At 47.6% G+C, this 26,236-nt stretch overlaps 1 protein-coding gene across 6 annotated transcripts in view; it reads right to left on the bottom strand.

The window, feature by feature from the left end:
• The window catches only part of GOLGA2 (golgin A2), a 236,504-nt gene that overhangs the window by 30,409 nt on the left and 179,859 nt on the right, over positions 1-26,236 (bottom strand). For all 6 annotated transcript variants that reach the window (XM_069236974.1, XM_069236975.1, XM_069236976.1 and 3 more), the window contains 3 exons: positions 25,806-25,905; positions 22,210-22,301; positions 21,942-22,098 (listed from right to left, as the gene is read on the bottom strand). In XM_069236974.1, the coding sequence (XP_069093075.1) occupies positions 21,942-22,098; positions 22,210-22,301; positions 25,806-25,905 (349 nt within the window). The remainder of the gene's footprint in view (positions 1-21,941; positions 22,099-22,209; positions 22,302-25,805; positions 25,906-26,236) is intronic.

The following is a 26,236-nucleotide window of genomic DNA, read 5'->3' as shown; positions in this document are numbered from 1 at the left end:
CATGTGGTTCCTTTCTGGGTGAACAAACTAGAGGTTTCTGTACACATTCAATGCTGTGCCCCGTGGTATGGGCCGCCATTCAGGGGTAAAAAGGGAAATCTGTGTGTGTTTTGAGTTGAGGGGTGGAAAGCCACCTCTGCCGAATCAAGCTCTTTTTGGGTTGCCCTTAGTGTGCGACTAGGAGGATCCGCCATAGCCTTGCCTCTCATTCCTGGTAGGTGTATAATCCTGATCATACCTAGTTTTCTGGGGAGATAGAATCGTCCTTCACCCTTCTATTAGGTGAATCTTACTTTGTATGAATGTGATCCTCTGCAGTCACGAAAAATGGTTGAACCAGTGTGTAAGGAAATGCCTCCTTGGCATGGTTACCCCCTGACTTTTTGCCTTTGCTGATGCTATGTTTTGAATTGAAAGTGTGCTGAGGCCTGATAACCAGGCCCCAGCACCAGTGTTCTTTCCCTAACCTGTACTTTTGATTCCACAATTGGCACACCCTGGCACCCAGATAAGTCCCTTGTAACTGGTACCCCTGGTACCAAGGGCCCTGATGCCAGGGAAGGTCTCTAAGGGCTGCAGCATGTCTTATGCCACCCTAGAGACCCCTCACTCAGCACAGACACACTGCTTACCAGCTTGTGTGTGCTAGTGAGAACAAAACGAGTAAGTCGACATGGCACTCCCCTCAGGGTGCCATGCCAGCCTCTCACTGCCTATGCAGTATAGGTAAGACACCCCACTAGCAGGCCTTACAGCCCTAAGGCAGGGTGCACTATACCATAGGTGAGGGCACCAGTGCATGAGCACTGTGCCCCTACAGTGTCTAAGAAAACCTTAGACATTGTAAGTGCAGGGTAGCCATAAGAGTATATGGTCTGGGAGTCTGTCAAACACGAACTCCACAGCACCATAATGGCTACACTGAAAACTGGGAAGTTTGGTATCAAACTTCTCAGCACAATAAATGCACACTGATGCCAGTGTACATTTTATTGTAAAATACACCCCAGAGGGCACCTTAGAGGTGCCCCCTGAAACTTAACCGACTATCTGTGTAGGCTGACTGGTTCCAGCAGCCTGCCACACTCGAGACATGTTGCTGGCCCCATGGGGAGAGTGCCTTTGTCACTCTGAGGCCAGTAACAAAGCCTGCACTGGGTGGAGATGCTAACACCTCCCCCTGCAGGAACTGTAACACCTGGCGGTGAGCCTCAAAGGCTCACCCCTTTGTCACAGCACCGCAGGACACTCCAGCTAGTGGAGTTGCCCGCCCCCTCCGGCCACGGCCCCCACTTTTGGCGGCAAGGCCGGAGGAAACAAAGAAAACAACAAGGAGGAGTCACTGGCCAGTCAGGACAGCCCCTAAGGTGTCCTGAGCTGAAGTGACTCTAACTTTTCGAAATCCTCCATCTTGCAGATGGAGGATTCCCCCAATAGGATTAGGGATGTGACCCCCTCCCCTTGGGAGGAGGCACAAAGAGGGTGTACTCACCCTCAGGGCTAGTAGCCATTGGCTACTAACCCCCCAGACCTAAACACGCCCTTAAATTTAGTATTTAAGGGCTTCCCTGAACCTAGGAAAACAGATTCCTGCAACTAACAAGAAGGACTGCTGAGCTGAAAACCCCCTGCAGAGGAAGAACAGAAGACACCAACTGCCTTGGCCCCAGACTTACCGGCCTGTCTCCTGCCTTCCAAAGAAACCTGCTCCAGCGACGCTTTCCAAGGGACCAGCGACCTCTGAATCCTCTGAGGACTGCCCTGCTTCAAGAAAGACAAGAAACTCCCGAGGACAGCGGCACTGCTCCAAAAGAACTGCAACTTTGTTTCAAGGAGCAGATTTAAAGACCCCTGCAACTCCCCGCAAGAAGCGTGAGACTTGCAACACTGCACCCGGCGACCCCGACTCGACTGGTGGAGAAACAACGCTTCAGGGAGGACCCTCCGGCGACTCTACGACTGTGAGTAACCAAAGTTGTCCCCCCTGAGCCCCCACAGCGACACCTGCAGAGGGAATCCCCAGGCTCCCCCTGACCGCGACTGTCTGAACTCCATTTCCCGACGGCTGGAAAAGACCCTGCACCCGCAGCCCCCAGCACCTGAAGGATCGGAACTTCTGTGCAGGCGTGACCCCCAGGAGGCCCTCTCCCTTGCCCAGGTGGTGGCTACCCCGAGGAGCCCCCCCATTGCCTGCCTGCAACGCTGAAGAGATCCCTTGATCTCTCATAAGAAACCATTGTAAACCCGACGCGTGTTTGCACACTGCACCCGGCCGCCCCGCGCTGCTGAGGGTGTACTTTATGTGCTGACTTGTGTCCCCCCCGGTGCCCTACAAAACCCCCCTGGTCTGCCCTCCGAAGACGCGGGTACTTACCTGCTGGCAGACTGGAACCGGGGCACCCACTTCTCTCCATTGAAGCCTATGTGTTTTGGGCACCTCTTTGACCTTTGCACCTGACCGGCCCTGAGCTGCTGGTGTGATAACTTTGGGGTTGCTCTGAACCCCCAACGGTGGGCTACCTTGGACCAAAAACTGAAACCTGTAAGTGACTTACTTACCTGTTAAAATTAACAATACTTTACCTCCCCCAGGAACTGTGAAAATTGCACTAAGTGTCCACTTTTAAAACAGCTTATTGTGTTTTATGTAAAAAGTATACATGCTAATGAAATGATTCAAAGTTCCTAGAGTACTTACCTGCAATACCTTTCAATTGAGATATTACATGTAAAATTTGAACCTGTGGTTCTTAAAATAAACTAAGAAAAGATATTTTTCTATAACAAAACCTATTGGCTGGATTTGTCTCTGAGTGTGTGTACCTCATTTATTGTCTATGTGTATGTACAACAAATGCTTAACACTACTCCTTTGATAAGCCTACTGCTCGACCACACTACCACAAAATAGAGCATTAGTATTATCTCTTTTTGCCACTATCTTACTTCTAAGGGGAACCCTTGGACTCTGTGCATGCTATTCCTTACTTTGAAATAGCACATACAGAGCCAACTTCCTACACAGTGCATCTACGCTACAGAGCCCCAAAGGACTGTGTGGTGATTCTATCTGTTTTTGTACTCTCCAGGCAAGTCAAAGATTTTGACTTGGACATTTGGACAGAAGGGTATGAGTGTAGCCATCCTTGCCTTCCAAGTACATGGACTCCCGCCAGCTGATGGAAGCCAGCACTGGAGAACGTTCAATGATGCAACAATGATAGCAGTCAATATATCGACCCCTTCTGTGAGTATTGTCTTGGTTTCCGGTCCTCTATCCTCCCGAATTAGATTAGTGGTGAAATGTCACGTGACATCCAACGGTTGTGGCTGCCCAGAACCGCAAGGGCATCAGTGGCTTTGATTGAGGTGGCCACCATAGAGCTAACTCCATGGCCAAAATTGTCTGCTGCCCAGTTGTCTGTCCCGGATGCTGAAGCAGGCACTACCAGGTTCTCAGATCATCTTCATGCCACTATCACAGAATACAGTTTGGATGGCAGTGTACCTTTTCGCTAAACGAGTCACCACTGCTGGGATTGTAGCCAGTTTCCTCATTAACTTCAGGACCACCAACCATACAAAAGTCTAACATGGGAAACAACTACATGGACTTGCACAGCTGCTCTTTGAAGTTATAGAGGAAACACAGCTGCTCCACTGGCTCCATGGAGATTCAATTTCTGACCCCCTGTGACAGGTCCAGTAACGGAGGCTTTCAAGATTACCGTATGGGTTTTCTTACGGTTCTTTTTATTGCTTTCGTTTCCGTACTTTGCTTTCCTTTTGTTAATAGTGTTAGTCTATGATCTATCATTTGGAAGTCTTCTCTGGTCTGATCTGGTTCTTGCTGATTTCTTCTTTCCTCCTTTTTAGGTGGTCATCTCGGAGGTCGATCACGGAGGTTCCGGGAGAGAAGAAGAAGCCATTTAGACGGTATGTTTTTGCTCTCTTTCTCTTTTCCCTATCTTTTCCTTCCTTTTCTGCCTTCTCTCTCCCTGTTGTCCCTTTCCTCCAGTCTCCCCTTGCTCCTTTCCTTATTCTGCTTTCAGTAATGTCTTTCCTTTCTTGTCTTCCTTTCTCGTCCTACACCTCTGACAGCTGGTCGGATTCCTGCATCTCTGACAGCTGGTCGGATTCCTGCATCTCTGACAGATATAATAGTCAGATTCCTGCATCTCTGACACATATAATGGTCGGATTCCTGCATCTCTGACAGATATAATGGTCGGATTCCTGCATCTCTGACAGATATAATGGTCAGATTCCTGCATCTCTGACAGATATAATGGTCGGATTCCTGCATCTCTGACAGATATAATGGTCGGATTCCTGCATCTCTGACAGATATAATGGTCGGATTCCTGCATCTCTGACAGATATAATGGTCGGATTCCTGCATCTCTGACAGATGGCCGGATTCCTGCATCTCTGACAGATGGCCGGATTCCTGCATCTCTGACAGATATAATAGTCCGATTCCTGCATCTCTGACAGATATAATGGTCAGATTCCTGCATCTCTGACAGATATAATGGTCGGATTCCTGCATCTCTGACAGATATAATGGTCGGATTCCTGCATCTCTGACAGATATAATGGTCGGATTCCTGCATCTCTGACAGATATAATGGTCGGATTCCTGCATCTCTGACAGATATAATGGTCGGATTCCTGCATCTCTGACAGATATAATGGTCGGATTCCTGCATCTCTGACAGATGGCCGGATTCCTGCATCTCTGACAGATGGCCGGATTCCTGCATCTCTGACAGATATAATAGTCCGATTCCTGCATCTCTGACAGATATAATGGTCGGATTCCTGCATCTCTGACAGATATAATGGTCGGATTCCTGCATCTCTGACAGATATAATGGTTGGATTCCTGCATCTCTGACAGATATAATGGTCGGATTCCTGCATCTCTGACAGATATAATAGTCCGATTCCTGCATCTCTGACAGATATAATGGTCAGATTCCTGCATCTCTGACAGATATAATGGTCGGATTCCTGCATCTCTGACAGATATAATGGTCGGATTCCTGCATCTCTGACAGATATAATGGTCGGATTCCTGCATCTCTGACAGATATAATGGTCGGATTCCTGCATCTCTGACAGATATAATGGTCAGATTCCTGCATCTCTGACAGATATAATGGTCCGATTCCTGCATCTCTGACAGATATAATGGTCGGATTCCTGCATCTCTGACAGATATAATGGTCGGATTCCTGCATCTCTGACAGATATAATGGTCGGATTCCTGCATCTCTGACAGATATAATGGTCGGATTCCTGCATCTCTGACAGATATAATGGTCAGATTCCTGCATCTCTGACAGATATAATGGTCGGATTCCTGCATCTCTGACAGATATAATGGTCGGATTCCTGCATCTCTGACAGATATAATGGTCGGATTCCTGCATCTCTGACAGATATAATGGTCGGATTCCTGCATCTCTGACAGATATAATGGTCGGATTCCTGCATCTCTGACAGATATAATGGTCGGATTCCTGCATCTCTGACAGATGGCCGGATTCCTGCATCTCTGACAGATGGCCGGATTCCTGCATCTCTGACAGATATAATAGTCCGATTCCTGCATCTCTGACAGATATAATGGTCGGATTCCTGCATCTCTGACAGATATAATGGTCAGATTCCTGCATCTCTGACAGATATAATGGTCGGATTCCTGCATCTCTGACAGATATAATGGTCGGATTCCTGCATCTCTGACAGATATAATGGTCGGATTCCTGCATCTCTGACAGATGGCCGGATTCCTGCATCTCTGACAGATGGCCGGATTCCTGCATCTCTGACAGATGGCCGGATTCCTGCATCTCTGACAGATGGTCGGATTCCTGCATCTCTGACAGATATAATAGTCCGATTCCTGCATCCCTGACAGATATAATGGTCGGATTCCTGCATCTCTGACAGATATAATGGTCGGATTCCTGCATCTCTGACAGATATAATGGTCGGATTCCTGCATCTCTGACAGATATAATGGTCGGATTCCTGCATCTCTGACAGATATAATGGTCGGATTCCTGCATCTCTGACAGATGGCCGGATTCCTGCATCTCTGACAGATGGCCGGATTCCTGCATCTCTGACAGATGGTCGGATTCCTGCATCTCTGACAGATATAATAGTCGGATTCCTGCATCTCTGACAGATATAATGGTCAGATTCCTGCATCTCTGACAGATATAATGGTCGGATTCCTGCATCTCTGACAGATATAATGGTCGGATTCCTGCATCTCTGACAGATATAATGGTCGGATTCCTGCATCTCTGACAGATATAATGGTCGGATTCCTGCATCTCTGACAGATATAATGGTCGGATTCCTGCATCTCTGACAGATATAATAGTCGGATTCCTGCATCTCTGACAGATATAATGGTCGGATTCCTGCATCTCTGACAGATATAATGGTCGGATTCCTGCATCTCTGACAGATATAATGGTCGGATTCCTGCATCTCTGACAGATATAATGGTCGGATTCCTGCATCTCTGACAGATATAATGGTCCGATTCCTGCATCTCTGACAGATATAATGGTCCGATTCCTGCATCTCTGACAGATATAATGGTCCGATTCCTGCATCTCTGACAGATATAATGGTCCGATTCCTGCATCTCTGACAGATATAATGGTCGGATTCCTGCATCTCTGACAGATATAATGGTCGGATTCCTGCATCTCTGACAGATATAATGGTCGGATTCCTGCATCTCTGACAGATATAATGGTCGGATTCCTGCATCTCTGACAGATATAATGGTCGGATTCCTGCATCTCTGACAGATATAATGGTCGGATTCCTGCATCTCTGACAGATATAATGGTCGGATTCCTGCATCTCTGACAGATATAATGGTCGGATTCCTGCATCTCTGACAGATATAATGGTCGGATTCCTGCATCTCTGACAGATGGCCGGATTCCTGCATCTCTGACAGATGGCCGGATTCCTGCATCTCTGACAGATATAATAGTCCGATTCCTGCATCTCTGACAGATATAATGGTCGGATTCCTGCATCTCTGACAGATATAATGGTCAGATTCCTGCATCTCTGACAGATATAATGGTCGGATTCCTGCATCTCTGACAGATATAATGGTCGGATTCCTGCATCTCTGACAGATATAATGGTCGGATTCCTGCATCTCTGACAGATATAATGGTCGGATTCCTGCATCTCTGACAGATATAATGGTCGGATTCCTGCATCTCTGACAGATATAATGGTCGGATTCCTGCATCTCTGACAGATGGCCGGATTCCTGCATCTCTGACAGATGGCCGGATTCCTGCATCTCTGACAGATGGTCGGATTCCTGCATCTCTGACAGATATAATAGTCCGATTCCTGCATCCCTGACAGATATAATGGTCGGATTCCTGCATCTCTGACAGATATAATGGTCAGATTCCTGCATCTCTGACAGATATAATGGTCGGATTCCTGCATCTCTGACAGATATAATGGTCGGATTCCTGCATCTCTGACAGATATAATGGTCGGATTCCTGCATCTCTGACAGATATAATGGTCGGATTCCTGCATCTCTGACAGATATAATGGTCGGATTCCTGCATCTCTGACAGATATAATGGTCGGATTCCTGCATCTCTGACAGATATAATGGTCGGATTCCTGCATCTCTGACAGATGGCCGGATTCCTGCATCTCTGACAGATGGCCGGATTCCTGCATCTCTGACAGATGGTCGGATTCCTGCATCTCTGACAGATGGTCGGATTCCTGCATCTCTGACAGATGGTCGGATTCCTGCATCTCTGACAGATATAATAGTCGGATTCCTGCATCTCTGACAGATATAATGGTCAGATTCCTGCATCTCTGACAGATATAATGGTCGGATTCCTGCATCTCTGACAGATATAATGGTCGGATTCCTGCATCTCTGACAGATATAATGGTCGGATTCCTGCATCTCTGACAGATATAATGGTCGGATTCCTGCATCTCTGACAGATATAATGGTCGGATTCCTGCATCTCTGACAGATATAATGGTCGGATTCCTGCATCTCTGACAGATATAATGGTCGGATTCCTGCATCTCTGACAGATATAATGGTCGGATTCCTGCATCTCTGACAGATGGCCGGATTCCTGCATCTCTGACAGATGGCCGGATTCCTGCATCTCTGACAGATATAATAGTCCGATTCCTGCATCTCTGACAGATATAATGGTCAGATTCCTGCATCTCTGACAGATATAATGGTCGGATTCCTGCATCTCTGACAGATATAATGGTCGGATTCCTGCATCTCTGACAGATATAATGGTCGGATTCCTGCATCTCTGACAGATATAATGGTCGGATTCCTGCATCTCTGACAGATATAATGGTCGGATTCCTGCATCTCTGACAGATGGCCGGATTCCTGCATCTCTGACAGATGGCCGGATTCCTGCATCTCTGACAGATATAATAGTCCGATTCCTGCATCTCTGACAGATATAATGGTCGGATTCCTGCATCTCTGACAGATATAATGGTCGGATTCCTGCATCTCTGACAGATATAATAGTCCGATTCCTGCATCTCTGACAGATATAATGGTCCGATTCCTGCATCTCTGACAGATATAATGGTCGGATTCCTGCATCTCTGACAGATATAATGGTCGGATTCCTGCATCTCTGACAGATATAATGGTCGGATTCCTGCATCTCTGACAGATATAATGGTCGGATTCCTGCATCTCTGACAGATATAATGGTCGGATTCCTGCATCTCTGACAGATATAATGGTCGGATTCCTGCATCTCTGACAGATATAATGGTCGGATTCCTGCATCTCTGACAGATGGCCGGATTCCTGCATCTCTGACAGATGGCCGGATTCCTGCATCTCTGACAGATATAATAGTCCGATTCCTGCATCTCTGACAGATATAATGGTCGGATTCCTGCATCTCTGACAGATATAATGGTCGGATTCCTGCATCTCTGACAGATATAATGGTCGGATTCCTGCATCTCTGACAGATATAATGGTCGGATTCCTGCATCTCTGACAGATATAATGGTCGGATTCCTGCATCTCTGACAGATATAATGGTCGGATTCCTGCATCTCTGACAGATGGCCGGATTCCTGCATCTCTGACAGATGGTCGGATTCCTGCATCTCTGACAGATGGTCGGATTCCTGCATCTCTGACAGATGGTCGGATTCCTGCATCTCTGACAGATGGTCGGATTCCTGCATCTCTGACAGATGGTCGGATTCCTGCATCTCTGACAACTGGTCGGATTCCTGCATCTCTGACAACTGGTCGGATTCCTGCATCTCTGACAACTGGTCGGATTCCTGCATCTCTGACAACTGGTCGGATTCCTGCATCTCTGACAACTGGTCGGATTCCTGCATCTCTGACAACTGGTCGGATTCCTGCATCTCTGACAACTGGTCGGATTCCTGCATCTCTGACAACTGGTCGGATTCCTGCATCTCTGACAACTGGTCGGATTCCTGCATCTGACAACTGGTCGGATGCCTGCATCTCTGACAACTGGTCGGATGCCTGCATCTCTGACAACTGGTCGGATGCCTGCATCTCTGACAACTGGTCGGATGCCTGCATCTCTGACAACTGGTCAGATGCCTGCATCTCTGACAACTGGTCGGATGCCTGCATCTCTGACAACTGGTCGGATGCCTGCATCTCTGACAACTGGTCGGATGCCTGCATCTCTGACAGATGGCCGGATTCCTGCATCTCTGACAACTGGTCGGATGCCTGCATCTCTGACAACTGGCCGGATTCCTGCATCTCTGACAGATGGCCGGATTCCTGCATCTCTGACAGATGGCCGGATTCCTGCATCTCTGACAGATGGTCGGATTCCTGCATCTCTGACAGATATAATAGTCCGATTCCTGCATCTCTGACAGATATAATGGTCGGATTCCTGCATCTCTGACAGATATAATGGTCGGATTCCTGCATCTCTGACAGATATAATGGTCGGATTCCTGCATCTCTGACAGATATAATGGTCGGATTCCTGCATCTCTGACAGATATAATGGTCGGATTCCTGCATCTCTGACAGATATAATGGTCGGATTCCTGCATCTCTGACAGATATAATGGTCGGATTCCTGCATCTCTGACAGATGGCCGGATTCCTGCATCTCTGACAGATGGCCGGATTCCTGCATCTCTGACAGATGGTCGGATTCCGGCATCTCTGACAGATATAATAGTCGGATTCCTGCATCTCTGACAGATATAATGGTCAGATTCCTGCATCTCTGACAGATATAATGGTCGGATTCCTGCATCTCTGACAGATATAATGGTCGGATTCCTGCATCTCTGACAGATATAATGGTCGGATTCCTGCATCTCTGACAGATATAATGGTCGGATTCCTGCATCTCTGACAGATATAATGGTCGGATTCCTGCATCTCTGACAGATATAATGGTCGGATTCCTGCATCTCTGACAGATATAATGGTCGGATTCCTGCATCTCTGACAGATGGCCGGATTCCTGCATCTCTGACAGATGGCCGGATTCCTGCATCTCTGACAGATGGCCGGATTCCTGCATCTCTGACAGATGGTCGGATTCCTGCATCTCTGACAGATGGTCGGATTCCTGCATCTCTGACAGATGGTCGGATTCCTGCATCTCTGACAGATGGTCGGATTCCTGCATCTCTGACAGATGGTCGGATTCCTGCATCTCTGACAACTGGTCGGATTCCTGCATCTCTGACAACTGGTCGGATTCCTGCATCTCTGACAACTGGTCGGATTCCTGCATCTCTGACAACTGGTCGGATTCCTGCATCTCTGACAACTGGTCGGATTCCTGCATCTCTGACAACTGGTCGGATTCCTGCATCTCTGACAACTGGTCGGATTCCTGCATCTGACAACTGGTCGGATGCCTGCATCTCTGACAACTGGTCGGATGCCTGCATCTCTGACAACTGGTCGGATGCCTGCATCTCTGACAACTGGTCGGATGCCTGCATCTCTGACAACTGGTCGGATGCCTGCATCTCTGACAACTGGTCGGATGCCTGCATCTCTGACAACTGGTCGGATGCCTGCATCTCTGACAACTGGTCGGATGCCTGCATCTCTGACAACTGGTCGGATGCCTGCATCTCTGACAACTGGTCGGATGCCGGCATCTCTGACAACTGGTCGGATGCCGGCATCTCTGACAACTGGTCGGATGCCGGCATCTCTGACAACTGGTCGGATGCCTGCAGATGGCCGGATTCCTGCATCTCTGACAGATATAATAGTCCGATTCCTGCATCTCTGACAGATATAATGGTCGGATTCCTGCATCTCTGACAGATATAATAGTCCGATTCCTGCATCTCTGACAGATATAATGGTCGGATTCCTGCATCTCTGACAGATATAATGGTCGGATTCCTGCATCTCTGACAGATGGCCGGATTCCTGCATCTCTGACAGATGGCCGGATTCCTGCATCTCTGACAGATATAATAGTCCGATTCCTGCATCTCTGACAGATATAATGGTCGGATTCCTGCATCTCTGACAGATATAATGGTCGGATTCCTGCATCTCTGACAGATATAATGGTCGGATTCCTGCATCTCTGACAGATATAATGGTCGGATTCCTGCATGTCTGACAGATATAATGGTCGGATTCCTGCATCTCTGACAGATATAATGGTCGGATTCCTGCATCTCTGACAGATATAATGGTCGGATTCCTGCATCTCTGACAGATATAATAGTCCGATTCCTGCATCTCTGACAGATATAATGGTCGGATTCCTGCATCTCTGACAGATATAATGGTCGGATTCCTGCATCTCTGACAGATGGCCGGATTCCTGCATCTCTGACAGATGGCCGGATTCCTGCATCTCTGACAGATGGTCGGATTCCTGCATCTCTGACAGATGGTCGGATTCCTGCATCTCTGACAGATGGTCGGATTCCTGCATCTCTGACAGATGGTCGGATTCCTGCATCTCTGACAGATATAATGGTCGGATTCCTGCATCTCTGACAGATATAATGGTCGGATTCCTGCATCTCTGACAGATATAATGGTCAGATTCCTGCATCTCTGACAGATATAATGGTCGGATTCCTGCATCTCTGACAGATATAATGGTCGGATTCCTGCATCTCTGACAGATATAATGGTCGGATTCCTGCATCTCTGACAGATATAATGGTCGGATTCCTGCATCTCTGACAGATATAATGGTCGGATTCCTGCATCTCTGACAGATGGCCGGATTCCTGCATCTCTGACAGATGGCCGGATTCCTGCATCTCTGACAGATATAATAGTCCGATTCCTGCATCTCTGACAGATATAATGGTCGGATTCCTGCATCTCTGACAGATATAATGGTCGGATTCCTGCATCTCTGACAGATATAATGGTCGGATTCCTGCATCTCTGACAGATATAATGGTCGGATTCCTGCATCTCTGACAGATATAATGGTCGGATTCCTGCATCTCTGACAGATGGCCTGATTCCTGCATCTCTGACAGATGGCCGGATTCCTGCATCTCTGACAGATGGCCGGATTCCTGCATCTCTGACAGATGGCCGGATTCCTGCATCTCTGACAGATATAATAGTCCGATTCCTGCATCTCTGACAGATATAATGGTCGGATTCCTGCATCTCTGACAGATATAATGGTCGGATTCCTGCATCTCTGACAGATATAATGGTCGGATTCCTGCATCTCTGACAGATATAATGGTCGGATTCCTGCATCTCTGACAGATATAATGGTCGGATTCCTGCATCTCTGACAGATATAATGGTCGGATTCCTGCATCTCTGACAGATATAATGGTCGGATTCCTGCATCTCTGACAGATATAATGGTCGGATTCCTGCATCTCTGACAGATGGCCGGATTCCTGCATCTCTGACAGATGGTCGGATTCCTGCATCTCTGACAGATGGTCGGATTCCTGCATCTCTGACAGATGGTCGGATTCCTGCATCTCTGACAGATGGTCGGATTCCTGCATCTCTGACAGATGGTCGGATTCCTGCATCTCTGACAGATGGCCGGATTCCTGCATCTCTGACAGATGGTCAGATTCCTGCATCTCTGACAGATATAATGGTCGGATTCCTGCATCTCTGACAGATATAATGGTCGGATTCCTGCATCTCTGACAGATATAATGGTCGGATTCCTGCATCTCTGACAGATATAATGGTCGGATTCCTGCATCTCTGACAGATATAATGGTCGGATTCCTGCATCTCTGACAGATGGCCGGATTCCTGCATCTCTGACAGATGGCCGGATTCCTGCATCTCTGACAACTGGTCGGATTCCTGCATCTCTGACAACTGGTCGGATTCCTGCATCTCTGACAACTGGTCGGATGCCTGCATCTCTGACAACTGGTCGGATGCCTGCATCTCTGACAACTGGTCGGATGCCTGCATCTCTGACAACTGGTCGGATGCCTGCATCTCTGACAACTGGTCGGATGCCTGCATCTCTGACAACTGGTCGGATGCCTGCATCTCTGACAACTGGTCGGATGCCTGCATCTCTGACAACTGGTCGGATGCCTGCATCTCTGACAACTGGTCGGATGCCTGCATCTCTGACAACTGGTCGGATGCCTGCATCTCTGACAACTGGTCGGATGCCTGCATCTCTGACAACTGGTCGGATGCCTGCATCTCGGACAACTGGTCGGATGCCTGCATCTCTGACAACTGGTCGGATGCCTGCATCTCTGACAACTGGTCGGATGCCTGCATCTCTGACAACTGGTCGGATGCCTGCATCTCTGACAACTGGTCGGATGCCTGCATCTCTGACAACTGGTCGGATGCCTGCATCTCTGACAACTGGTCGGATGCCGGCATCTCTGACAACTGGTCGGATTCCTGCATCTCTGACAACTGGTCGGATTCCTGCATCTCTGACAGATATAATAGTCGGATTCCTGCATCTCTGACAGATGGCCGGATTCCTGCATCTCTGACAGATGGCCGGATTCCTGCATCTCTGACAGATATAATAGTCCGATTCCTGCATCTCTGACAGATATAATGGTCGGATTCCTGCATCTCTGACAGATATAATGGTCAGATTCCTGCATCTCTGACAGATATAATGGTCGGATTCCTGCATCTCTGACAGATATAATGGTCGGATTCCTGCATCTCTGACAGATATAATGGTCGGATTCCTGCATCTCTGACAGATGGCCGGATTCCTGCATCTCTGACAGATGGCCGGATTCCTGCATCTCTGACAGATGGTCGGATTCCTGCATCTCTGACAGATGGTCGGATTCCTGCATCTCTGACAGATGGTCGGATTCCTGCATCTCTGACAGATGGTCGGATTCCTGCATCTCTGACAGATGGTCGGATTCCTGCATCTCTGACAGATGGCCGGATTCCTGCATCTCTGACAGATATAATAGTCCGATTCCTGCATCTCTGACAGATATAATGGTCAGATTCCTGCATCTCTGACAGATATAATGGTCGGATTCCTGCATCTCTGACAGATATAATGGTCGGATTCCTGCATCTCTGACAGATATAATGGTCGGATTCCTGCATCTCTGACAGATATAATGGTCGGATTCCTGCATCTCTGACAGATATAATGGTCGGATTCCTGCATCTCTGACAGATGGCCGGATTCCTGCATCTCTGACAGATGGCCGGATTCCTGCATCTCTGACAGATATAATAGTCCGATTCCTGCATCTCTGACAGATATAATGGTCGGATTCCTGCATCTCTGACAGATATAATGGTCAGATTCCTGCATCTCTGACAGATATAATGGTCGGATTCCTGCATCTCTGACAGATATAATGGTCAGATTCCTGCATCTCTGACAGATATAATGGTCGGATTCCTGCATCTCTGACAGATATAATGGTCGGATTCCTGCATCTCTGACAGATATAATGGTCGGATTCCTGCATCTCTGACAGATATAATGGTCGGATTCCTGCATCTCTGACAGATATAATGGTCGGATTCCTGCATCTCTGACAGATGGCCGGATTCCTGCATCTCTGACAGATGGCCGGATTCCTGCATCTCTGACAGATGGCCGGATTCCTGCATCTCTGACAGATGGTCGGATTCCTGCATCTCTGACAGATGGTCGGATTCCTGCATCTCTGACAGATGGTCGGATTCCTGCATCTCTGACAACTGGTCGGATGCCTGCATCTCTGACAACTGGTCGGATGCCTGCATCTCTGACAACTGGTCGGATGCCTGCATCTCTGACAACTGGTCGGATGCCTGCATCTCTGACAACTGGTCGGATGCCTGCATCTCTGACAACTGGTCGGATGCCTGCATCTCTGACAACTGGTCGGATGCCTGCATCTCTGACAACTGGTCGGATGCCTGCATCTCTGACAACTGGTCGGATGCCTGCATCTCTGACAACTGGTCGGATGCCTGCATCTCTGACAACTGGTCGGATGCCTGCATCTCTGACAACTGGTCGGATGCCTGCATCTCTGACAACTGGTCGGATGCCTGCATCTCTGACAACTGGTCGGATGCCGGCATCTCTGACAACTGGTCGGATGCCTGCATCTCTGATAACTGGTCGGATTCCTGCATCTCTGACAACTGGTCGGATTCCTGCATCTCTGACAGATATAATAGTGGGATTCCTGCATCTCTGACAGATATAATGGTCGGATTCCTGCATCTCTGACAGATGGTCGGATTCCTGCATCTCTGACAGATGGTCAGATTCCTGCATCTCTGACAGATGGTCAGATTCCTGCATCTCTGACAGATGGTCAGATTCCTGCATCTCTGACAGATGGTCAGATTCCTGCATCTCTGACAGATGGTCAGATTCCTGCATCTCTGACACATATAATGGTCGGATTCCTGCATCTCTGACAGATATAATGGTCGGATTCCTGCATCTCTGACAGATATAATAGTGGGATTCCTGCATCTCTGACAGATATAATAGTGGGATTCCTGCATCTCTGACAGATGGTCGGATTCCTGCATCTCTGACAGATATAATGGTCGGATTCCTGCATCTCTGACAGATATAATGGTCGGATTCCTGCATCTCTGACAGATATAATGGTCGGATTCCTGCATCTCTGACAGATGGTCGGATTCCTGCATCTCTGACAGATGGTCGGATTCCTGCATCTCTGACAGATGGTCGGATTCCTGCATCTCTGACAGATGGTCGGATTCCTGCATCTCTGACAGATGGTCGGATTCCTGCATCTCTGACAGATGGTCGGATTCCTGCATCTCTGACAGATGGTCGGATTCCTGCATCTCTGACAGATGGTCGGATTCCTGCATCTCTGACAGATGGTCAGATTCCTGCATCTCTGACAGATGGTCAGATTCCTGCATCTCTGACAGATGGTCAGATTCCTGCATCTCTGACAGATGGTCAGATTCCTGCATCTCTGACAGATGGTCAGATTCCTGCATCTCTGACAGATGGTCAGATTCCTGCATCTCTGACAACTGGTCAGATTCCTGCATCTCTGACAACTGGTCGGATTCCTGCATCTCTGACAACTGGTCGGATTCCTGCATCTCTGACAACTGGTCGGATTCCTGCATCTCTGACAACTGGTCGGATTCCTGCATCTCTGACAACTGGTCGGATTCCTGCATCTCTGACAACTGGTCGGATTCCTGCATCTCTGACAACTGGTCGGATTCCTGCATCTCTGACAACTGGTCGGATTCCTGCATCTCTGACAACTGGTCGGATTCCTGAATCTCTGACAACTGGTCGGATTCCTGCATCTCTGACAACTGGTCGGATTCCTGCATCTCTGACAACTGGTCGGATTCCACAGCTGGTAGGATTCCTGCATCTCTGACAGCTGGTCAGATTCCAAAGAATGTTGTTCACCATGTCGTTGGGTGTCAGCAGGGCAAATGGCAGGGAACTATTCTGCCTGGTCTCTAGCACTGCAGGTGGAGTACTGCACTTGCATGACCTCAGCCTCCTCATAATATCGCTTGAGTAACATAAGGTGGTGGAGGATTTTCAGGTGCAAAGGTTTTGGTTGAAATGCATTTTCTTAGTATTCCCCCTTGTTACTAAGTGACCCCCTTCTTGGGTGGTGATCCACCAGTTTTTTTTGGGGGGGGGAGGGGGGACACCTGCTGGTGATCTTTAACTCTAATAAGAGGGCACTGCAACCCAGTGCACACTTTCTGACCCCTAAAACATGTCAACATTTGCTCTAACTTGGTCACTCTGTTTTATTAACTAGGTGGGATTTTTTTTTTTTACTTTGGTTGGGACACCCTTATTAGCCTTTTAAACTTTTATTTAATTGGTACTTCGCACTTTTACAGTATAGTATAGATTATACACTTCAATCTGTAACGTCTGACCTCTACCAGCTACGGATTCCACTCAAGGACTTATTTTTAAGTTTAATAAAAATCTAATCTAATGGTAAAGTCTGATTTTTATTAACTAAATGGAAACTTGACTTTTAGAAACTTACCCTTACACTGGCAGAAGGTGCTGCTGGAGGCTCATTTAGAATTAGATGTGAACCACTCTCAGGGCAGAGGCAAAGTCCTAGGCCTGGGAGGGTGTTTTCTTCCCTTGGCAGGAAGACCAGTTGACTGGGCCCAGGAACTTTCCTTCAAGGGGGCCTGGCCTGTCACAATCTAATGCTAGGAAACACTAGGGAAAGCCCCAGCTTGTGTTCCCAGTCAGGCAACAACCAAACCCAGTGGGGGAAAGCTACCCCTAGAACTGGTCTTGAGTGGTCACAGAGTAGGGGGCTTCTTATTACCCTGCTCACACCTCTGTGTGGGCACACAGGCTCCTCACAACCTCAGAAGAGGTTTCCCACTGTGGGATTGTTTGTAGTAGTGCAAATGGGAAATGCTGAAAAAAGTGGGGAGGGCAGCTCCCGGACCTATTACCCGTTGGTTAGAAAGCACTCAGGAGTCACCCCCACCCAATAGCTGATGCCAGGTATAAATGTAGCAGCCCAAAGCATGTCCTGAAAACACTTTCTGGAACTACGCGGGATCAGAAGAGGGCTGGACCTCCTGTTTGTGACTTGAGAAGAGCCCTGAAGTACTGAAACGGTCACCTCTTGTATCCAGGATAAAGAAGTGGACACCAGGGGTTAAGTGTGACTACAGGAGCACACCAAGCTGCAAGATGCCTTTCCTGAGAAGGACCCATGTGACTAGTGGCTACTGGACCTGAATTGGAGTTTGCTGCTGGCCTCTGCCTGACACATGAGTTTTTAAATATCCTCCCTGGGATCCTGGGAGGTCTTTTAAGCGTAATCATGTGGTCGTTTGGGCACCAAAAGAAAGTTTGGAAACTTTGACGAACTCTTCCCCGGAGCTTTAGGGTGACCTGGGGGATAAAGTGTTTGACTGACAATACCACAGCATCAGATTCAATTTCAGGATCCCCGCTCCTCCGAAAAGACAACCAAGTCCCACTCTGCACTGGAACATAACATTTTCAGCAAGAGTTCCAGAACCCCAGTCGGACCAACCTGCTTCATGTATCCAGCCTTCTGTTTCAGAGCAGCCGCTACATTTTCAACAGTGGCCTGCTCACCGAGGAAAGTTCTTCTGAAAAAGTGACAAAGCCTAATTTTCGGTTGGGTCTTAGAGACTTTTATGAACTTTTTAACTTCCAAACATTCACCAGGGTCAATCCACTTGTCGTATGCGACTGGGGCTCCATCATGGTCCGCCTCAAATCACACTCGAGTCCCAATCTACCGTTTCCACAGACTATCATTGTGCTTTGTTGTCTTTGGCACTCTCTTCACTTAAACCAAATTCATATTTCTGACTCCCTCTTATTACTGCTGGTTTTTCTGGTCTATTTTTCTCATAAAATTATTTTCTATTTAAAAATTGGCTGTGTAGTTTTATTGTGTTATTTGTGGGTTTTTTTTGTACTGTGTGTTTCTTAAATACCTCACACATTGCCTGACTCCTCTGTCACGTTAACAGGGACTGAGCACAACTTTATTTTCTTTAATTTGTGCAACACCTAGCAGGCAGTGGCCTTTGTTATGAGTATTTGTATAAAGGACAGTATCACCCGGAAAATTATCCCTGCACTGAAGTGGGTGCAAGGCTAGCCAGCCCCAACACCGGTGAGTGGGTCTAATCGAACAGTAGGCCTTCAGTTTGAGGAACTGAAGAATGAAAGCAGTGCTCTGATGTGTAACAATAGGCCGTTCCAGGCTTTTGGGGCAACGTAGGAGAAATCGCATGTATGGGTTGCGTGCCAACTAGAGTCGGGCTGAGCGGAGATGTCCAGGGGGGTTTGTGAAATGAGATTCAACTTTTGATGTAGGCTGGGCCCTTGTGTAGTGCTTTGGTGGTGTTTTAACTGGGTCTGCTTGTGTATTGTAGGCCAGTGGGGCACCCTATGGTTCAGTGCGATGTGGGTGCAGCACAGTAAGTGGGGTACATTAGCTTATCTTGGCTTGGAGGGTGTCCCCATAGTCCAGCTGGTTGGGAGCCATTTGACATTTTGCTCAACATCCTCACAGTGTGGAAACAGGAGCTGTGACAGTGTTACTTGGGGGGGTCATGTTGAGTTGGTAGTCACTGACGATCCTAAGGTTTTTGGCACAGGTGGTAAGGATGGGTGTGGATCCAGGTTTCGCCGGCCACCAGGAGGAATCCCATGGTGATGGGTTCTTTTCAAACATTATGACTTCTGTTTTGTCGTAACTCAACTTGAGTTGGTCTGATCCAGTCAGCGATTACCGTCCTGCAGGTGGTGAACTTGGTCCAGGTGTTAGGGGTTTTGTTTGATACTTGTGGTAGTCCACAAATGAGGTAGCAAGCATACGAAGAGTAGAGGGAAAGTTGGACTAACTGCATTCTTCCCATCAGTAAGGAGTATATCAAACAGAGAGTGGGACCTTGGATTCCAGTCTCATACAGGCAATTGATAAGGATGAGGTGGGACACCGTAACCAAAGCTGCAGAGAGATTCAGGAGGATGTGAGCAGAAGTTTCTCCTCTGTATAGAATTATTCCGAAGCTGTCTGTAGAGGGATGAGGGCTGTTTCCATGCTGTGGTTGGATCTGAAGCCAGATGGTGTGATGTTGCAGCAACGGTGGGCATTCAGATAGGTGGTCAGGCATGTGTTGATAAATTTCTCTAGGACACCGGCCAGGTGTGGTAGCAGGGAGGTAATCCTGTAGTTGGCAAGCATTGCTGGGTCTGCAGAAGACTTTGACCAGGGTGATTATAGTGACTTTTCTCCAGGTGTCCGGGAAGGTGGCTGATGTGATGGAGGTTATTCAGATGTACTTCATGGTTGAAGTGGGTTTGACTGTGTAGACGGCAGTCCACATGGACAGTGTATTTTGTGGAAGAGATGGGAAGCCGTTTTGCAAGGTCTGGTTGGGGATCAAAGTTGTCATATGCTGAATAACTGCTGCAGAAGAACTGACAGCTTGTTGCAGAGATCCATGTGGGTATGATGCGGTTAGCGGTAGTCACTAAGAAGATGAAGTCTTTCTTGATGGCAAAGGTCTCTTGTCTGCTGTTGGTGCTGGTATCAGTGCAATGTGGATGGAAATCCTGTACAGTGACACTTGAAGAGCATTCCAGGGTGTCAATGAGGCCCCTTGAAGGGCAATTCAGGACACTAGTATCTCATTCACAAGGCTGTCTGCTGACAGCTCATTAACAGTGACAATTTGTTAACTATACCACTCTTCAACTAAGAGATGAATAGTAGACAAGTGGAGGGATAAAAAGAAAATGCAGCTCGGCCATCATTAATGCTTGCCTACAATGCTGGCCAGGGCGGGGGACTTACTGCCCTGGGAAACTATTTACAGCATGTTCTCAACAAACAGGGGGTGGGATGCTGATGCCCATCGAGAATGTGCTGGCGTGGTTGAACCATAATGTGTTATCCCCACTGTTTTCCTCATTGTATTCTGCAGGAAAGGCAATGTCTATCCCAAGGGAGTGGTGAAACCCAGTCAGAGTGAAAACCACAACCGATTTATGTCCTTTTCACTTTTTGTGGTCACTTCCAAGATTCAAATAGCACAGGAAAGGCAAAAGGAAAGAATACATAACACATACATATATTTCTCTATATATAAATACACTCACAAATACAAAGCCTGTATACCTTAGCCTAGCACTGTTGCTCTATTTGACACCTTTTTTTTTTTTTTTTTTTTTAAATTTAAAACATTGCTTTAGAGGACTCTCAGAGGAATATTTTCTCCCAGCCTACAAACTCAGCCTGCCTTGAGGAGAAAATTCCCCAGTTAGGTAGCATCTGATTGGAAGATTATTCCAAGAAGGAAAGAAATTCTAATGATGAGGTGTGCCTTCTAAGACAGGGCAATTCTGAAATAAGCAGAGCTCCATCAACAACTCCTGTTGTGACAAACAACATGCAATACCTCGGGAATGGTGGCCTCTGGGGGTGGTGCTGTTCACTGAGCTTCAGTCTAACTGACTGAAGCTCGGGTCTTTTCCAGCGAGGTGGTTGTGCTACTGAAGTGACTATGTTCAAGCCACTTTTAGGTTCTGTTTACCGTGCTACTGCTGTTTAAAGTAGCTGGGTACCTCCCAACTCATTGATGGGGAAGTATCCCAGTTTCTGAATTTATGAAAGGTCCAGTGCTGTAGAACCCACACAGCTACAGCATAACAGGCTCAAAGAGCATCCGCTGGACAAAAAGAGGCAGGGGCCTTTTCGCAACACTTTAGACTTGCCTGAACAAAAGACAGAGAATCTTGTTCGTACACACTCAAGATCAAGCAGCTAATTCAGATTGCTTCGCCCTGCATCAAGCCCCACACTCTTGCATGCCCTCACACCTGTTCCTTGCTGTGGGTGGTGCTGTCTCGGCTCAAGCCTTAGAGCTGCGACTTGTTGTTGAAGTCCCCGGCACTGCAGCCTTTGCTCTGCCAAGAGTTGCCTCAATTCCTCTCGTTCAGCTTCCACTTTATTCACTGCTACCATCACAAAATTGCTCTAAACAGAAGAGTGAGAGTCAGTAGAGTTGCCGGCGCGAGTGTTCAGAGAGCAGAGAAAGAAGTGATATTTGTAAGATGACATCCCAGTTAAAAGCAACTAAGTCCTCACCATCTCCTCTCTGCTCTCAAAGTCTTCTGGAATTTCAAGCGAGCTTCTCTGCACCTCCTCAGCTACAACCTTTTCGCTTTCAACACCATCACCTACGAAGGAGGAGAAAAGGTCATATGACATCAACAAAGAGGGCAGGAACTCGCAACAAGCAGATTGGGCATTAGGCATGCACTTATACACAGATGGAGCACTGTGCACAACCAACAACAATGCACACAACTGTGCAAAACCAACAACAATGCACACAACTGTGCAAAACCAACAATGCACACAAAAAATGCAAGCGGCAAGTAGAACGAACATTGTAGATATTTGTGGCTGAGCTTCTCCATCATAGGCGTCTGCCAGGGTCCGAGATGTACCACTTACTCATAGTCATAGTTTTTGTTCTGAAGTTCCTCAGTCCCAATTTACATGTTCATGAGATATCTGGTCACATGCCGGGAACCCAATGTACCTCTGCACAATACAAGTCTTTCACTGTAAGAAAAGTGACACCAGAATGTAGTCAACCTTGGCCAATGGCCAGGTACTGTCCGCTTCCCAAGCTTCCGCTTGTAGCAGTCCAACTCTGTCTGCAGATGAACGGACTTGAGAACTGTGGGTTAAGATGGGGTCACAAAGCTCCTTCTATAAGGACAAAGGCGGACTGCTTAATGCTGAGGAAAAGCACAGTATTACAGCATGACATAACCTGATCCTGTGCGGGTCCTCGTGAGCTGTACTCAGCTTTTATTGCACAGTCACCAAGGTGAGGCATATTATCAAGAAGAAGAGCATCTCTCATAAGACGCGATCTGCAGGGCCATGCTAAGGCTCTGCATCTCTCACTGTAGTCATCCATCCATCCACCCAGCCCCGTTCTCCACATATATCACTGGTCTGGTGGTGGGAAGGCACAACGTGGCAATGTGAAGGGATAGTGCTGGAGTCAAGCTGTACAGGTGAGTGGAGAGGGGCAGATGTAAGAGTTGAGGGAGTCTGGACAGAAAGTGTTCCATTTCTATACTCATACAAATATTACACAATGACAAAGATCCTAACGTTGTAAGAGAAAGGCTGCATGTAGACAAGATACAGAGACTAATGAAAAAAAAGCTCTCTGGTACTCACAAATCTAACAGGTGTGTAGTCAACAAAATATTTCCATATCAAACTGTGGGTGCTTGCAATAATGAAGAAACAAGCGTGCAAGCCCTCAAAACATTAAAAGCATTCTGTGGAGAAAAGCATCCAACCACAGAACTCTTAAACAACTATTACTGTTTGACGGGCCCACAGGACTCCACCTGGATGACTGACAGGTGAGAAACAAACAGGACAAAGACGCTCAAGAAACAGGTATGAAGATTTGGCTCAGTGACAGAAACGTAGCTGCTTGGTCAAGTACGGCTCTGGGGAGGCAACCTTCTGGCTGGCCTCAGACAGGCTGCTACAAGTCACATCAAAGCAGCATCAGTGCAAGTCTCAGGCAAACATTACCAACGTCCAGCGATTGAGAAGAAGGTTGGAGCACCAACCACTCGCTGACCTCCCAACCAATGATGTTGTAGCAGGATGAGTCATCCCCACGCACTGAAAGGAGGTGGAAAGGATCTCTTTCAGCACTTAAGAGCAGAGTCAAGGAGCAGCCGCGGCTTCACTTAGTAGGCTCTGCTGACACCAACCTAGAAACCATTCTGTGAAGAAGCGGCAGAGAATCAAAGCATAAAGGAATCTGTGCTTCTTGCTGATCAGCAATTTGCCTGTCAGACAGGAAACCTCTGCTGAGTCGGAGAGAGGGCACTTTGCACCACAAATGAAAAACCCGTGCCCACCCAAAAGTCAGTTGTATTCTCCAGCTACGCAAACATGTCCACCAAAGCAGTGCCCTTAAATGAAGATGAAAGGAGATCTCTCAGTCTTATGGTTTGTCTAAAGGGCTGTTGAAGAAAGCCATCTGAGAGTTGGTCACACTTCCCTGATAAGTGACAAAAGCCCGAGAAAGTAAAGTAAAGGAGCAGATTTGGGTCAGTTTTCCTCAAGGGGGCAGGGAGCTGTGGCAGGAAAGCTTCTCCCTGTCTGTTGATTTATGAAAGGGCAGTCATGCTATGGGCTTAGATGAAAACTCATTACCCTTCATGAAACGAGGGAGAGGGTAGAGTGTTGTGGGCAGTTGGGACCTCAACTGTCACCCTTTTCTCTAGGATACTTAGAGAGAGTCTGATCCTAAATAGAGGACCACATCTTCTAGAGGTCACACTGAAGTATACACAAAACGTGATGGGCATTATACATGAATTAATCTCAGCAACTGGTACTCACTTGGGACCGCACACCAATGCATTCTTCTTTTGCACATCATGCCACTTCAGTTTGGACCCAGCCTTATGCAATTCAGTCTTGACCCTACTCCAACTGGAACAGTCCAGCCTGAACTCCAAGGCCAGGACACCCTAAACAAGAATAAAAGCAACCCACAACTGCTTTTGCTCATAGGGCTTCAGTTACATAGTGTACATGGGTTCCACATCTGGGCATACCCTTCACACTTATACAAAACTGACAGTGCGCTTAAATTGATCTCAGGCACTGATAAATACTTGGGCTGCATAACACTTCAATGTTATTTTGTACATCATGCCATCTCAGTTTGGACTGAGCCGTATGCAAATCAGACTTGACCATGGCCCAATGGGAACAGTCCAGCCTGAACTGCCAGGCCCTCCCCGAACCTGCAGAACTGGATGGCCTAAGTCTCCTGGATAAATGTAGCCACCACAAGGAAGTCTGCTAAAGCATAAGATTGTCCCAAGACTCGATAGATTCCCGCTAGCAGGACAGCACTCAAACAGCTGCTTACAGAACTGAATGTCCTAGGTCTCCTGGTTAAATGTAGCCATCATAATGCAGGCTGCCAACACAGCTGTATATCTAGTGGAAGCAGAGAGCTTCGCTATCAGGACTTAGTGTCCTACAACACCCCACTGAGGACTGCAAACATGGCTGGTGAGCGTACAAAGTCTCCTGGGTAAATGTAGCTGCTAGCAGGAGTGGAGGGCATATGACATCACAGTTATGCTGGCAGGACTAAAGGTCAAATTACACCACACAAAGTTCAGCTAGCAGGACTGGAGGTCATATGACATCGCTTAGAGTTCTGCTGGCATCACAAGATGTCCATGACCCCATACAAAATTCTGATAGCAGGACTGGAGGGCATATGATGCTGCAGAGTCATGACAGCAGGACTGGAGGGCATGTGACCACGCAAAGGTCTGGAAGCAGGACTGGAGGTCATATAACATCACACACAGTTCAGCTAGCAGGACAGGAGGTCATATGACACCGCGGAGTCATGAAAGCAGGACTGGCAGTCATATGACACCACGCAAAGGTCTGTAAGCAGGACTGTAGGTCATATGACACCGCAGAGTCATGACAGCAGGACTGGCAGTCATATGACATCACACACAGTTCAGCTAGCAGGACTGGAGGTCATGTGACACCACACAACGTTCTGCAGAGCAGAGGGGCGAGGTGGGAACAGGTATGTTTTTTAAATAATTATTTATTACCCCAACCCGCCTCCGCCCCGCCTTGCGCACACCCACCTTGCATCCTGTTGAACGCTCCAGTATCCAGCTCTGCACTTAGCTGGCTGATCTGAAACCGCAGGTCCTCGTTTTCCTTGGCCATCATTCCAAGGCTCTCCTGCAAGAGAAAGCAAAGCCCAAGGTCAATCCTTCGGCACCGGAGACTGGCCCAGGGCTGCAGAGTAGGGCATGGTGTTGCCAAGGCTTCAAGAGGATATTACTCTCCCCATAGTCAGTATTATATAACAGCTGTATGTTGTTGCAAGAGGACTACACAGACCCTTCAAGGAGCAATAGTGAACCTTATGAAAAAACAAAACTGTCTATTGCTTGGAATAATAGTAATTATTTTTAAAAAGTGTTAGTATCGCAATGATACGTACTGTAAGGAAAAGTTACTTACCTGTAACAATATTTCTTCAGCCTTGCCATTTTGCTCAGATTCACAT

The sequence above is a fragment of the Pleurodeles waltl genome, chromosome 6, assembly GCF_031143425.1.
Source record: "Pleurodeles waltl isolate 20211129_DDA chromosome 6, aPleWal1.hap1.20221129, whole genome shotgun sequence".
Taxonomy (NCBI): Eukaryota; Metazoa; Chordata; class Amphibia; order Caudata; family Salamandridae; genus Pleurodeles; species Pleurodeles waltl.
This window is presented reverse-complemented; position numbering and strand designations above follow the sequence as displayed.